This window comes from Diospyros lotus, chromosome 7, assembly GCF_014633365.1.
Source record: "Diospyros lotus cultivar Yz01 chromosome 7, ASM1463336v1, whole genome shotgun sequence".
Taxonomy (NCBI): Eukaryota; Viridiplantae; Streptophyta; class Magnoliopsida; order Ericales; family Ebenaceae; genus Diospyros; species Diospyros lotus.
In genome coordinates this window covers 3,194,630-3,208,666 of record NC_068344.1, presented here as the reverse complement: position 1 = coordinate 3,208,666, position 14,037 = coordinate 3,194,630, and the positions used below count along the sequence as shown (strand labels likewise).

The window sequence follows — 14,037 nt, the reverse complement described above, 5'->3', positions numbered from 1 at the left end:
ATCATCATCTACTTTGTATGCCAACAATAACAACCCAACATAATCTCAATGTCACTACACTCTTAGCAGATGATAATACTTTGAATCCTAGAAATGTTGCTGAAGATGAGGATGTGTGCCATGAATGAAGCAACAAGGACCATCAATCTACACTTGATGCTCAGCACAAGGCATGGAAATTATATGTTGTAATCATATGCGTGTGAATAATGTTACATATATATAATCCTCAATGGGAAAAATAAAAGCTAACAGAAGATGATGAAAAGATACAAATTCACAAAAGCCAGAAAAGGCCCAACTACTCAATATCTGTCAGCTATCTAAATCTTCATTCAGCCTCAACAACATTCATGCATTAGATGTCATAGATTATGGGAGTCAAAAATTAAAACCATAGGGACAGAACCATTCAGTTTTAAAGCAAATATATCAATCATCCAATTCAAAGAACACACCAGCAAACCCAAATAAGAGAAAGCAAAGCAACAAAATATGAGCTTTAACTTCAAAATGCAGCTCACCTACAGTCAGAAATTTACCAAAATAAAGGCTTCGAAAGAAGGTAAGAGATGGTCGCAACGATCAGGTTGCCCGAACTAAGGTCTTCCTTAAAAGGGGGCTATCCTGGGGACCCAGTTAGCGTACTCCACTCTCGCATTTGGTGATGCCTGAAAAGTGGCAGGCAGGTTCAATTCATTTGAGATCCTACGCCTCTTGTACGCAGCAAGACTTGGACTGAACTGAACACGCATCCTCTGAAGCAATGGCGAACTGGCGAGTATAAATTTAGTGAAAAGGAATTCAGCCATCAATCCACTTGCTACATATACATTCACATACTGAAGTTGGTTCAACGTCTGGTTCATGAGGCCAGGTGCATCCCAATAACTTGTATCTGGTTCCAAGACATCGCGCCCAACTTCAGCAGCCTGTAAAAAAGATGATAATTGCGAAGAAAACCATTTAGTTTCTTTTTTACAAACAGAATATGATTTCTTTATTCAACAAACTCACCACTACACACAGTGTGTGCAAGTTAGGACAACTTTTGAGCAAACGAAATGCGCATGACATCTGATCTGAATCTTCAAATCTTATCTCGTACAACACAAGATCCCGCAAGTGGTTCAATGTCACGGATAGCCCCCTTGAGACTACACCTGGACCAGCAAGCTTAGAGGACAAGCATCAAAAGAGTGAGACTTGACGTCCACATTGTCAATGATCAAATAAAATAAACACATTGAACCTGCACTGACCTTAAGGAAAAATCCATCAAAGCAAAGAGTCGAAATTCTAGGCCAATCACCAAGATAATCGCTCAAGTTGATTGTTTGCACTTGCACTGGACTGTTAGCCATCTTTCCCAGTACAATAGATAATATGGCCAGGTTTGGGGAGCCTTGGGAGCAGAGTGATTTAACATTGGAAGATGAAATGGCATTCAAGGTTTGGAGTCTTGGAGCATGGATACGAAAGTGTTCAATGCCAGAGCACCTCAAGAATTTCAAAGATTCAAGCAGCGGTGCAGTAGGGAGAGGAGTTCTGAATATGTCATCTGTAAATGCAATGCTATCAAAGTGAAGCGTTACGAGCTTCCCAAACCCACCAAATGAATCTGGCGGTTTAAATATACAGCTACGGAGCTTTAAATATGTTAATTCTGGACAAAAGAAAACATAAGAAGGCAACTTATAGGGATTGGGACTCCAATTATCCAGCTTGAGTTCCTTAATACCATTCCTTGACAAGAATAGTAGCCACTGGTCGACATGCCTGCCCCAATCATAAAGAAAATTTGGAATGTAGAAAAAAAATTTCAGAATGGGGCCATTGTGAAGCAGCAAGATTTTTTCGATGGCATATACAAACTCGTCTGCGGAGAAGGGTGGTGGTTTGTTTCTGATGAAATTATGTTCGAAGAAGTCCTTATGAAGCACGACATGTGGGTGTGAGGACCAAATATATCTCCACTTTCTTGACAAGATGCTTGTTCTTGCTGCATCTCGGACTGGCATGCGCTCCAGAATGTTGTTTACTATGTTTCTAGGGAGGCCACTGACTATATCAGCCATTCCGGTATGTACTGAAATTCTTTGATGACTGTCACCCATTTTGTCTGATAATTGAAAGTAGAAAGAGCTAATTAAAATGGTAATCAATGAACAGTTGGACAATGACTATCTTTCCTTTCATCTCCCTCCCTTCAATTGAAGAAGGAAAGATACTAACACGGAACAAATACAGAAATCAGTAATATCAAATTACAGTTCATAGGATGCCACAGATGCACAAATTAGACCAAATACAGACAAACCAGACCAATGACTTCAATTCCTAATATGAGTAGCACACTGAAAACACAGAACAAAGAAAGAGATTCTTGAAAGTTCTAAAAAGACTTAGAACTTCAACAGAAATCATTGACTGAACTAGCAAATATCAAAAACAAAAATTCTAAAACTGAAAGTAACAAATCAAGCTGGAGTCAAAGTGAACTGAAAGTGTCACTCTTCCTATATTCACCATCAAAATCCTATAAAAACAGAGACAGGAAAAATACTAGTAATAAGTTTCCAGATTTAGTTGGATAAATTATACAATCCAGTCCTGATATTTTTGTAAATACAAGAAATATCCCTTCTGGCTTCTACTATTGAGAAACTATACCAACACTACGTTATTTATGAATTATTGGTAATATGTTTCTCCAAATAGCCAATTGAATTGAGTTGATTGAGCAAAAATTGGAAGGACGTTTAGTTCGTAAGAGTAATAATTTTAGAAGGTCATAAGTTTGACTTTGTGCTTATTCCTTGCACACACAGTCAAAGATGATAACTCACTAGCAATATTTTCTCTCAGTGAATCATGTTACACCCTCGTCATGCTGTCATTTTTATAAAGACCATGTGTATCAAACTCCATGAGGTAAGCTTCATAGTTATTTTCTTATAGAGTTGAGGAGGCGGGTCAAAGTGGCCAAAACCCAACTGCAAGAACTTGAAGCTCAGGTTCATCAATTGGAGTAGCCGCTTGCCAAGGCTTACAAGGAGAGAGACCAACAGAGACAATGCAGTGATGAAATATGTAGAAAACGGAACAATTTATTTCATTCACTTAATTTGTGAAAAGCTTTACAAGTCCTCTTATAGAGATGAGGAATTGAGGATTACACAACATAGGAAAGAGAAAAAAAAAAAAAAAGAGGAAAGAATTGACTATATACAAATAGGAAATCTCCTAAACTAGAATAGGGAGGTTCCCTAAACTTGAATTTAAAAATCTCCAAAAAGATGATCCACTAATTTGCCAAATCCAATCAGCTAAATTAGGATACTTTGACTAATTATTCCACGGAATTTATCACTCCCCCTCAAGCTGGTGAATGGATATCAACCATTCCCAGCTTGCATACCAATTCTTCAAATCGCTTAGTGGGCAGCCCCCTTGTCAAAAGATCAGCTAGCTGATGTTTGGATGGCACATAGGGAATGCAAATTAACCCAACCTCTAGCTTTTCTTTAATAACATGTCTATCTATCTCCATATGCTTGGTTCTATCATGTTGCATAGAATTATGTGCAATACTTATGGCTGATTTATTATCATAACATAATTTGGTCGGCCCACTACTAGAAATTCTTAGGACTTCTAAAATGATTCTCAGCCACAACAGTTCACATAGACCTAGTGCCATTGCTCGAAATTCAGCCTCAACACTAGATCTAGCTACTATACACTGCTTCTTACTTCTCCATGACACTAAATTCCCACCAAGAAATACACAATAATTGGTTGTTGAGCGTCTATCAGTCAAAAACCCTCCATAATCTGCATCAGTGTATCTGGCAACATCTAATTCATTCCCTAGTTTGAACAAGATCCCTTTACCAAGTGTAGTCTTTAGACAACACAGAATTCCCCTCATAGCTTGCATATGTTCTTCCGTGGGATTATGCATGAACTAACTTACCAAGCTTACTGCAAAAGCAATCTCCGATCTCATATGTGACAAATAAATCAAGTTACCAACCAATCTTTGATATCTCCCTTTGTCCACAGGCTAACAGTTGGAATTTCCTTCCAACTTAGCATTGGATTCTACCAGTGTACCTACTCCTTTTCCACCCAACAGCCCTATCTCCTATAGCAGATCTAAAATGTACTTCCTTTGTGACAAGAAAATCTCAGCTTCAGAATAGGCAACTTCAATTCCCAAAAAATATTTCAATACCCCATGGTCCTTGATCTCAAATGCCTTGGAAAGGTTCTCTTTAAGTTGTTTTTGTTCTTCAAAATCATTCCCAGTTACTATAATGCCATCAACATATACTAGAAGTGCTATCATCCTTCCTCCAATTGAATGCTTAAAGAAGAGAGTATAATCACCTCTACTTTGAAGATACCCCATATGCTTCATAGCTTTAGAGAATCTATCAAACCATGCCCACAGTGACTGTTGAAGCCCATAGAGGGCTTTCTTTAGTTTGCATACCCTACCTGAAAAACCTTTATCAAAACCAGGTAGTGGTTCCATAAACACCTGTTCCTCTAAATCCTCATGCAAGAAAGCGTTTTTCACATCAAATTGCTGCAACTGCTAGCCATAATGTGCTGCTAGAGCTAATAAGATTCGCACTGTTGTCATTTTTGCCACAGGTGCAAAAGTCTCTAGATAGTCAATGCCATAAGTTTGAGTGTATCCTTTAGCAACTAGCTTGGCCTTATACCTCTCTAAGGTTCCATCTACAATATACTTTAGGTTAAAAACCCACCTGCAGCCAACAAGCTTGAGCCCCTTCGATCTAGGTACCATGTCCCACATCTGATTTTTCTTCCATGGCCCTCATCTCCTCCTACATTGCTAGAACCCAATTTTGATCCTTGAAAGCCTCACTAACTGTCATTAGCAATAGGATTAGGAGATGAAGAAGAAGAGGGATAAGTGACTTTAGTACCTAGACTTGGAGACGATGTTGGTGCCAAAGGAGGATCTAGAATAGGTTGTGTCCATCTCTTGAAGACATAAGGAGACCCTTTGAATCTGACTGGAGGAGATGGCAGCATTGAATGAGACTATTCTTCTTGAGATTCTTGTTGATTCTACTCATCTAAGGGTGAATTGGATGAGTCATGGATCTTTGAATCACGAGACAAGTCCAAAATAGAGAGATCAATACTTAAGTCAATACCAGAAACATTTTTCCCCTGGTAATCAGTACTAGGAGATCCAAGAAATGATTGAGTTTCAACAAATGTGACATCTTTGGATATATAGAATTTCCTAATAGGAGGATGATAACATTTGTACCTTATTTTAGTAGAAGAGTAACCAAGGAAAACACATTTGAGAGCTCGGGGATCCAGCTTATCCCTATGATGTTTAGAGACATAGACAAAAGAAACACACCCAAAAACTCTTAAAGGACGAGGAGTGTGGAGACCCACCTCTGGAAAATAGGAAGATAAACATTGAATAGGGCTTTGATGATTTAGGAGTTTAGAAGGGACACAATTGATCAAGTAGGCAGCAGTTAAAACTGCTTCACCCCAAAAACTTTTAGGAACAAAATGGTGAAGCAGAAGAGCCCTAGTGACATTAAGTAAATGACTCATCTTCCTCTCTACCACTCCATTCTGTTGTGGAGTATCTATACATGATGACTCATGAACAATCCCTTCTTGCTGGAAAAAATTATGCAAGTGATGATTGAAGTAATCCCTTGCATTATCAGTTCAGAATTTTTTAGTGGGATCCAGATTAAGTAGATATCATCTTATAGAATATAGGCAAGATAGTGCTGATAGCTACCTTATTTTTTAAGAGATACACCCAAGTCATCCTTGTGCAATAATCATCAATAAAAGAAATAAACCATCTGGCCCCAAAACAACTAGGGATTCTAGATGGCTCCCACACATCCGAATGAATCAAAGTAAATGGAATGGAGGACAATTTATTGCCCACAGGATAAGAAACTCTATGGTGTTTGGAAAACTCACACACATCACAATGAAGACTAGACACATTTAGATTTCTAAACAAAGTAGGAAACATTGATTGTATCAAACTAAGTGGAGGGTGTCCTAAACGGCAATGCTGAAACCAAAATTCAGTCATAGATGTAGGCTGGAATGAACAAGCAAGAATGGGTTGCTCCCCCTTAGTGAAAGAATTACTTGTCTTCAAGTAGTACAGCCCATTCCATTCCTCAGCAACACCAATCTTCTTCCCCGCGTCCAGTGCCTGGAACTCACATTTGTTAGGAGAAAACACAACACGACAATTTAGGTCTTTGGTAAGCTTGTGAACAGATATTAGGTTGTTAGAGAGGTTAGGAACATGAAGAACACGTTGAATAGGTAATGAGGAATTAAGGATCACATTACCATGACCGGCAATAGGGATTGCATCTCCGTTGGCTACTATTATCTTCTTGGAGCTACTCATTGGTTTATAGGATTCAAACACATTTAAATCAAAGGTCATATGGTCAGTAGCTCCTAAGTCTAGGATCCATAAATTATTCCTAATAGTATGTGAGGCAGTAATGGATTTAGAATTCAAACAAATACCTGCTTAAGCCATGGAACAAGTGCCATCTTGAATGGTTTTCACAAAGCTTTTTAGCTTACCGATCTCCTCAGCATTCAATTAATTAGTCATGATAACTGGATCTACATTTTCAGGAATGGTTTCTTCCTCCTTAGTTGCATTATAGGCTTGAGCTTGGTTTCTGGACTATATATGTTTCAAACCTCCCACCTTGTTCAACACTGCTTCTTTTCCATGTAACTTAAAACAAGTTTCCCTGGTATGCCTGGATTTTTTGCAAAAAGAACACCACAAACCATCCCGATTTTGTAATTTAGAGTTATACTCATTCCCGCCCTGCTGTGACTTGAATCAAGTACCATCCATTTTATTAGTCACCATTCCAGATCCCTCAGGATTTACTTCATTTAACATGGCTATCCTTCTATACTCCTCACTACGAACAATAGAAAACACTTCATTAAGGGAGGGAAGTTTTTCCCTTCCAAGGATTTGCACTCTCACTTGGTCAAATTCAGCATTAAGACAGGCTAAAAATTCCACTACTCTATCCCTTTCAAATATTGCAACCAGGGTGGCTATATCTTCACTACACTTCATTCTAATATCTTGGTAATGGTCCACCTCAAGAAAATACCCATTCATTTTGTTGTAGTACTCAGTGACTGTCAAAGATCCCTACTTTGTACTACTTATTTTCATTTTAATGTCAAAAATCACAAATGCATCTTGCACCTTAGAGTAAGTGTGTTTTGCAGTATCCCAAATCTCCTTAACAGTAGACAAGAACATACAATTTTTACTCACCTCGGGTTGCATCGAACTCCAAAGCCAAGACATTATCATAGAGTCCTCAACTTCCCATGCAGAAAAACCTGGATCTTTAACACTTGGAACCGGCTCAGTTGAATGGGTTATCTTCCCTCGTCCCTTCAAAAACGTCCGCACAAGTTGTGCCCATTGTAGATAGTTCTTCCCATCAAGCCAATAGGAATGATGTATCCCCTGGTAGGTCACTAGTAGGAGCACTCCCCATAGGCGGATCAAATGGGACACCATCTCCTTTTGTCATTGGAGTAGTAGTTTCTGAAATTTCTGACATGGTAGAAAAGAAAAGGTAACAAAGACTGACAGACTAGTGTTAGATTCGAACACTATTGAGGCAACAAAGGCACACAACACTAGAAAGAATGAAAGAAAGGGACAAACCGCCTATGGCTCTGATACCACGTAGAAAACAGAACAACTTATTTCATTCACTTAATTCGTGTAAAGCTTTACAAGTCCTCTTATAGAGATGAGGATTATACAAAATAGGAAAGAGCAAAAAACAAAGGAAAGAATTGACTATATACAAATAGGAAATCTCCTAAACTAGAATAGGAAAGTTCCCTAAACTTGAATTTAGAAATCTCCAAAAAGATGATTCGCCAATCTGCCAAATCCAATCAGCCAAATTAGGATACTTTGACTAATCATTCCATGGAATTTATCAAAATACTATATCGATGTCTAAGTAATTAAGTATATAGTATGTGGTCTAAACTAAGTAGAATTCTTAATTCTTCAAAAAGTGCAAATGCAATGTCTCTGAGGGGGAGAGCCATTTGGGGAATAAGAGAGATTCGTTCTTTCTTGTCCACACACCACGTACCTTGCAGTTGACTCATCGCTGCAAAAGATCTTTCCAAGAGGAGTTGAGTAGGCTCCACCACCATTAGAGGTGGGTCGTGCTTCACCGTTACTGCTAACATCAAATCTAACTCAATGGGGCCCGATGCGTGTGTGCTAGGACACAACAACATGAATCTGGGGCAGGAAAAGGTTAGACACAAATGAGCTATTTGGTGGATCACTGGAGAAATTGAAAGCAATGGTGGGGGTGCAAAGGCAATGGTGTTGTAGGCCCTAGTAAACGTCATTCGCCATGTTGTATGACTACAACCATATACTGTTGTAGTTCCTAGGCTAGCATACTTCGGCCATTTGCTCCATCGCCCTCAAATTCCCTAATGATTTGATGGATTCCCCCTTCATGTCTGAACTTTTGCCGCACCATATTCAAGTCGCGTTGTCCCAGCACTCTAACTAGGCCCTTGCAGAGCAGTGGAGCACAACCCACCTTTTGTGACTGTAGAGTCTACTCAACTCCTCTTGGAAAGTCAGGTGATGGAAGCTTTTGTGGTGGCAAGTCAACCACAAGGACTATGGTGTGCCGACAAGAAGGCATAAATCCACACCCCTACCTCACCCCCCCCCCCCCCCCCCCCCAACGCAATGGTTCTCTTTGGGAGACATTGTGTTTGTACTTTCTAAAGAAATAAGAATTTTGTAAAGAAAATATATTAGATCTGTTCAAGTATACACTCTTGATGCAAGGGAGATAAATAATCAACTCTATAATACTAGAGAATATCTATATAAGAGAAAAAAATAACTAAATTCAACTGTTTTCCAAGCTTGGTAAGACCATTTATTTATAATAAATTTCCCAACTTTCTTCTCGAAATGGAAGCAATGTGGGATAAGCATACCTGAACACATCGAGCCAATTATAAATCTACAGATCAATGTTGGTTCACAAGGAGATTCTATTTTTCTTTTTTTTTTTTTTTTTTTGTTCCTTGAATTAAAAATCTACTTCTCAAACTCTAAACAAAACATTAAATCACGTAGACTATTCCCTGTTCACAATATATACTAACATGGAAAAAAGAAACCAGAAAATACACACATATTTATAAACCAAGTTATGAAAAATTCAGAGCAAACAAAGCATACTACAACATACCAAGCCAATTATACATGTGTAGATCAAGGTTGTCTTAAAAGTAAAAATCTACTCCTTAAACTCTTAACAAAAACATTAAAAAATGCATCATTGGAAGACAACATAGGATAAATAAAAAATACAAGATTCTTTTATTTATAAACATAAGAAAATAACAACTAAGCAATGTGGGATAAACAAAAAATAACAAGCTTTGAGCAGACTTCAAACAATCAGAAGCATAATTTCTAGCGATGCTTTCAACTAGACCTTGGAATCTACTTAAAGAATGCAATGAGATCTTCACAACTATATATGATATTCCCCAAGTACATATCCACATTGAAAGATTTAAGCTTCCAAAGTAGGTTCATGGGCTATGATGGAGTTCGAATTTTTGCTCTTTTGTTTACTTCGGCTTAACCTATTTTCTTGGCAAATTTATTGCAACCTGTTCTGCATCAACTGCTTAGTTTAGATCATGTGTATTGCATAAATACATTTCGTCGGCATCAAAATTGCATCACGAAGTCATCTCTGTCAGTCTCTCTTCTTGTAAGCCTCGGCAAGCTACTACCACTAGAGTTGATAGACCCAAGCTTTTAGTTCTCACAAGTATCTAGGCTTTGGCCACTTCTGCCCACGTCCTTGACTCTATGAGAAAATATCCATGAAGCTTTACCTCATGGAGTTCAAAATAGTTAGAAAAGTGAGAGTTAATGTGACAAGGGTGTGGGTGTAACAGGATTGCTTAGACACTGTGGCTGGTCTAGACTCAAAGACTGAAACTTCATGGCAACCTCTCTTACTTATTTCATGGACATTATTGCAGCCTGGCAGTTCCAGAGACAGGTGGATGGTTGGCCAGCTTCTCTAGGATTTTGGAGTTCTATGGAAACCAATCAGAAAAATTTTTGATAATTTGATGGACAACAAAACATTTGGCACTGGTAGAGTTATTTAATTTATACCTAACAGAGAACTACCTTGGTTGTCTCATTTAAAAATATCTGAGACAATTATAATCATGACAAATAGACACTATTAACTCTGCCAACGCTTTGTTCCATTTGGAATCATTAAAATTCAAGCTGTAGTTTATTGGGTACAAATAAAAAATACAGCTTAAATTAAGGAATATAAGTTGTTTCCCATCTTGTACGGGTTGGTTTCACAATATCAACTATGTGATAGAACAAAATCATATTAATTACCTTCATTAACCACCATCCCATGAAGCTTTTCCTTACGAAGATGGTGTTAGAACTTTATCTCATCATTTCCTAGCTAAAGGGTTGTGCTAGGAAGAGCACCTAGTGTAAAATTTGGTCCCATTGTTCTTTTGCATGGATTTGTATTGTTAATGTGACTTTTAGAAATCAATTGATATTGCGAATGTCATACAATCGACCTTAACTTAGTTGTGATGGGGTGCAGTTAATGATGATGATGAGAGATCTATCTTGGTTGCCCCTTTTAATTCTATATATGTTATGTTCCGTTTGGAATCATTAAATTAGAGGTTGAGTTAGTTGCATGCAAATAAAGGTTTTAGTTCACATTATGAACCCAAGGTTGGCTTCGTGGTAAATGGTCTCCTTTGCCACCGAGGTAACCTCTTTGAGGTGAGCCCACATATAGATTTATGTCTACTTACCAAGTGTGCACATGGTTTGTGGGCTATTGTACATGCCCGGTGGGTTTTACTTAGTGCACACTTGAAAGGTGGTGGATGTGGGTTCTCATTGACACACACACACTGTACCAGTTGGCAACTCCAATTTCATCATTGCAACTTCATCCTTGCGACATGCTCTGTCTTTGCAAGTCCCAAACCTAGTGAGCACATCGTAACTGATGACTTGATTGTTATTTTAGTCTTTGCAAATCCCAATGAGTTGCGAGTCTTGCGACTTCTTTTTCTTGTTTTTGTGTTTCATTGTTGTGAAGTGCAATATATATTTTAATAGACTATTGCTAATTGTTGATGTATATTTTATTGTGCTTATTGTTGTTTTGGTATTTTGATATATGTTATTATATTATTATTGTTGTTTGCTGAGTGTTGATATATTATATTCTAGTTTCTTGTTTCTTGATATATATTTAAGATTAGAGCTATTCATTTGGAATTTTGGTCTATGAAATTGAAATGCATTTTTTTAAGAAGGCTAGATTATATTATATTAATGCATAAAAGCAAGGCCGCTAGAAGCAGTGATACAACAACCCTACATAATATGAGTGACCCCAAAAAAACCTAAACTAGACAGGGAATGAGAAACTGAAATCAAAACCCCACAACGACAGAATCACTAGAGATGCATCAAGAAATCATCACCCCCAAACAATGTAGCCAGGAAAGATTGATGCCACACTAAAATTTTACCAAAAGCTTGATTGCATTGAATATTCAAAACAGAAGAACATGACCTTGGAGACCCATTGCTTCCAAGTTTAACTTGGAACCTCAATATCTCTACCACAAATGCTCTCATATTTTTCACCTTTTACTTTCCTTTTTGTCAATTCATTTCCTTCCATCCTTTATTGACTTGATCATCCAAGTGCCCTTCAAAGACAGCCCAGAGAAGCCATAACTGTTGTTTTGCAGGTCAAACCCAAGGATTAGACTAGCCCGGCCTTCAAAACGTTCGCCGTCAATCCAGGCATTGTAGTGTGATTTTCCAACATCATCATTAATGTATCTCAACCGTATCACGTCCTACTTTTTTGAAAAATGGTGTGTCCTTGTGTTTTTGTTTGTGCTTCATAGTATACAAAAACTAGGTCAGGTGACCTAAGCTAGGGCATTCCCCAAGCAAAACAACCTAAGTTAGGTCTTACTCTAACTAAGCACACAAAAGGAAATCAAATAAACCCAACAAACTAAATCAAGTAAACTTAATACAAGAATCGAGAAGCTTCCAAATTTGAACTAAAGCACAAGCTTGTACTAAATCCTCAAATTGCATAGAAAGATGGCAAGCTGGAACTTATTGAACACTATGAGTTACTACCAACTGTGAAATTAAGCAGTATAAATGTTCCCAAGCAAAAAAAAAAGAGTAGAAATGAATGAAATAGAAAAATATTAAATGATAAATAGATATTAAATTAATAGAAAATAGACACAGAGCAAGCTCATGATCCTTCAAATGTCATGGTAACAAATGAAATTTGCAGCAAACCCATGCATTACCTCTCCTAAACCTTTGTTAGGTTACAGAGATAGCAGGAATTTCAGACAGCCAAAAGGAAAACAGAAAGCAGAAAACCCTCAATCCCACTTAAACCTAACAAGAAAGCCCTTCCTAGTTCTAGTCAATTTTTCAACTTTACATAGATTAACACAAATGATGCATACAAGTTGATTTATAATCGAAGTCCGAGGCTAAACTCTAGCTTAGAAGCTGAGAAAAATTCGGGTATTATAAAATTTTCTCATCAATGACGAACCTCAAGACAGCACAAAAGAAAGAAAGAAACCTTAATTCTACCGAGCCTAACACAAAAATTTCTCAAATTCTGGCCACATTTTCATTGTTCGATCAGCATGAACGGCTCGTAACAATGTATGTAAATCATTCATTTGACTCATTTTCATCAATCAGCAAACAAGAATAAGGTTAACTCAAAATTTCCGCTCTCATTCAATTAACGCCGATCAAACAATGCAAAACCCAAATGCCAGTGAACTCAGTGTTAAAAGAGATCAAAGACGCAAGCAGTAGAATCAGATAACAAGCAAACCTAACATACGGACTGAGAATCAGAATAAAATGAAAATGAAAACCCGAACATGAATTCAAGAAACAGAACGACGATCGAAAGGAAAACATACCCGGTATTCGAAGACGAAGAGAAAATCACATCCTTCGATTCAGTACCAGTCAGTAAGCACGATCACACTTCCGATGCAGAGAGGTGTTTGATATCTCAATCGATACAATGTCGGGACACAGCCCCCTTTATCACTGCCATATATATATATATATATATACATACATATATACATATAGACAGATGTCGATGCTGTTCTACGACAAATGTTCTCCATGCACAACCTTTTTGAGTTTTATTTTCTAAATCACACTAATGAGCCTAGTTTTTCCTGTTAATATAGGATATAGCCTTTTTAAGTTTCAGAAATTATACTAATGTGCACTTATTTATGAGTTTTTATGAAAAACTACTCATTTAGTTAGTTAAGTCAATGTCATAGATGTTTAACTACAATTTGGTAAAAAGATTATTAATCGATATAATGTCTAGACATAGTCTCATTCATCCATTGCCATATATACATACGTACATATATATTGACACATATCAATGTAATTTTACGACAACATTCTGTATGTAAAGTCTTTTCAAGTTTCATTTCCTAAATCACAAGTCTTTTCAAGTTTCATTTCCTAAATCACACAAACTAACGCACTCTTATTTATGAGTTCTTGATAATAAATTTTTTATTTAATTGATTGAACTAAAACCACGGATGTTCAGATATAATTTAGTAAGAATATTACTAATTGATATAATACTTGAAGACCATCTCCTTCATCCACTATCATATGTACATATAGACACATGTCAATGCAGTTTTATAACAAAATGTTTTGCATACAAAACCTTTTCGGGTTTTATTTCCTCAATCACACAAACCAACTCAGGTTTTTTTGTTAACACAAAAAATAACCTT

The 14,037-nt window shown here is 37.3% G+C and overlaps 1 protein-coding gene across 2 annotated transcripts; it reads right to left on the bottom strand.

Moving 5' to 3' along the window:
* Positions 1-344: 344 nt before the first annotated feature.
* LOC127806582 (F-box/FBD/LRR-repeat protein At1g13570-like) lies at positions 345-13,345 on the bottom strand. Of its 2 annotated transcripts, XM_052343964.1 has the most exons (5): positions 13,177-13,345; positions 7,370-7,657; positions 1,263-2,122; positions 1,018-1,176; positions 345-932 (listed from the first exon to the last, which is right to left on the bottom strand). In XM_052343964.1, the coding sequence occupies exons 3-5, from the start codon at positions 2,115-2,117 to the stop codon at positions 612-614; spliced, it is 1,335 nt and encodes a 444-aa protein (XP_052199924.1). In that variant the 5' UTR covers positions 2,118-2,122; positions 7,370-7,657; positions 13,177-13,345; the 3' UTR covers positions 345-611. The 2 variants fall into 2 exon arrangements, with proteins under 2 accessions (XP_052199924.1, XP_052199923.1); XM_052343963.1 differs by lacking the exon at positions 7,370-7,657.
* Positions 13,346-14,037: the final 692 nt, after the last annotated feature.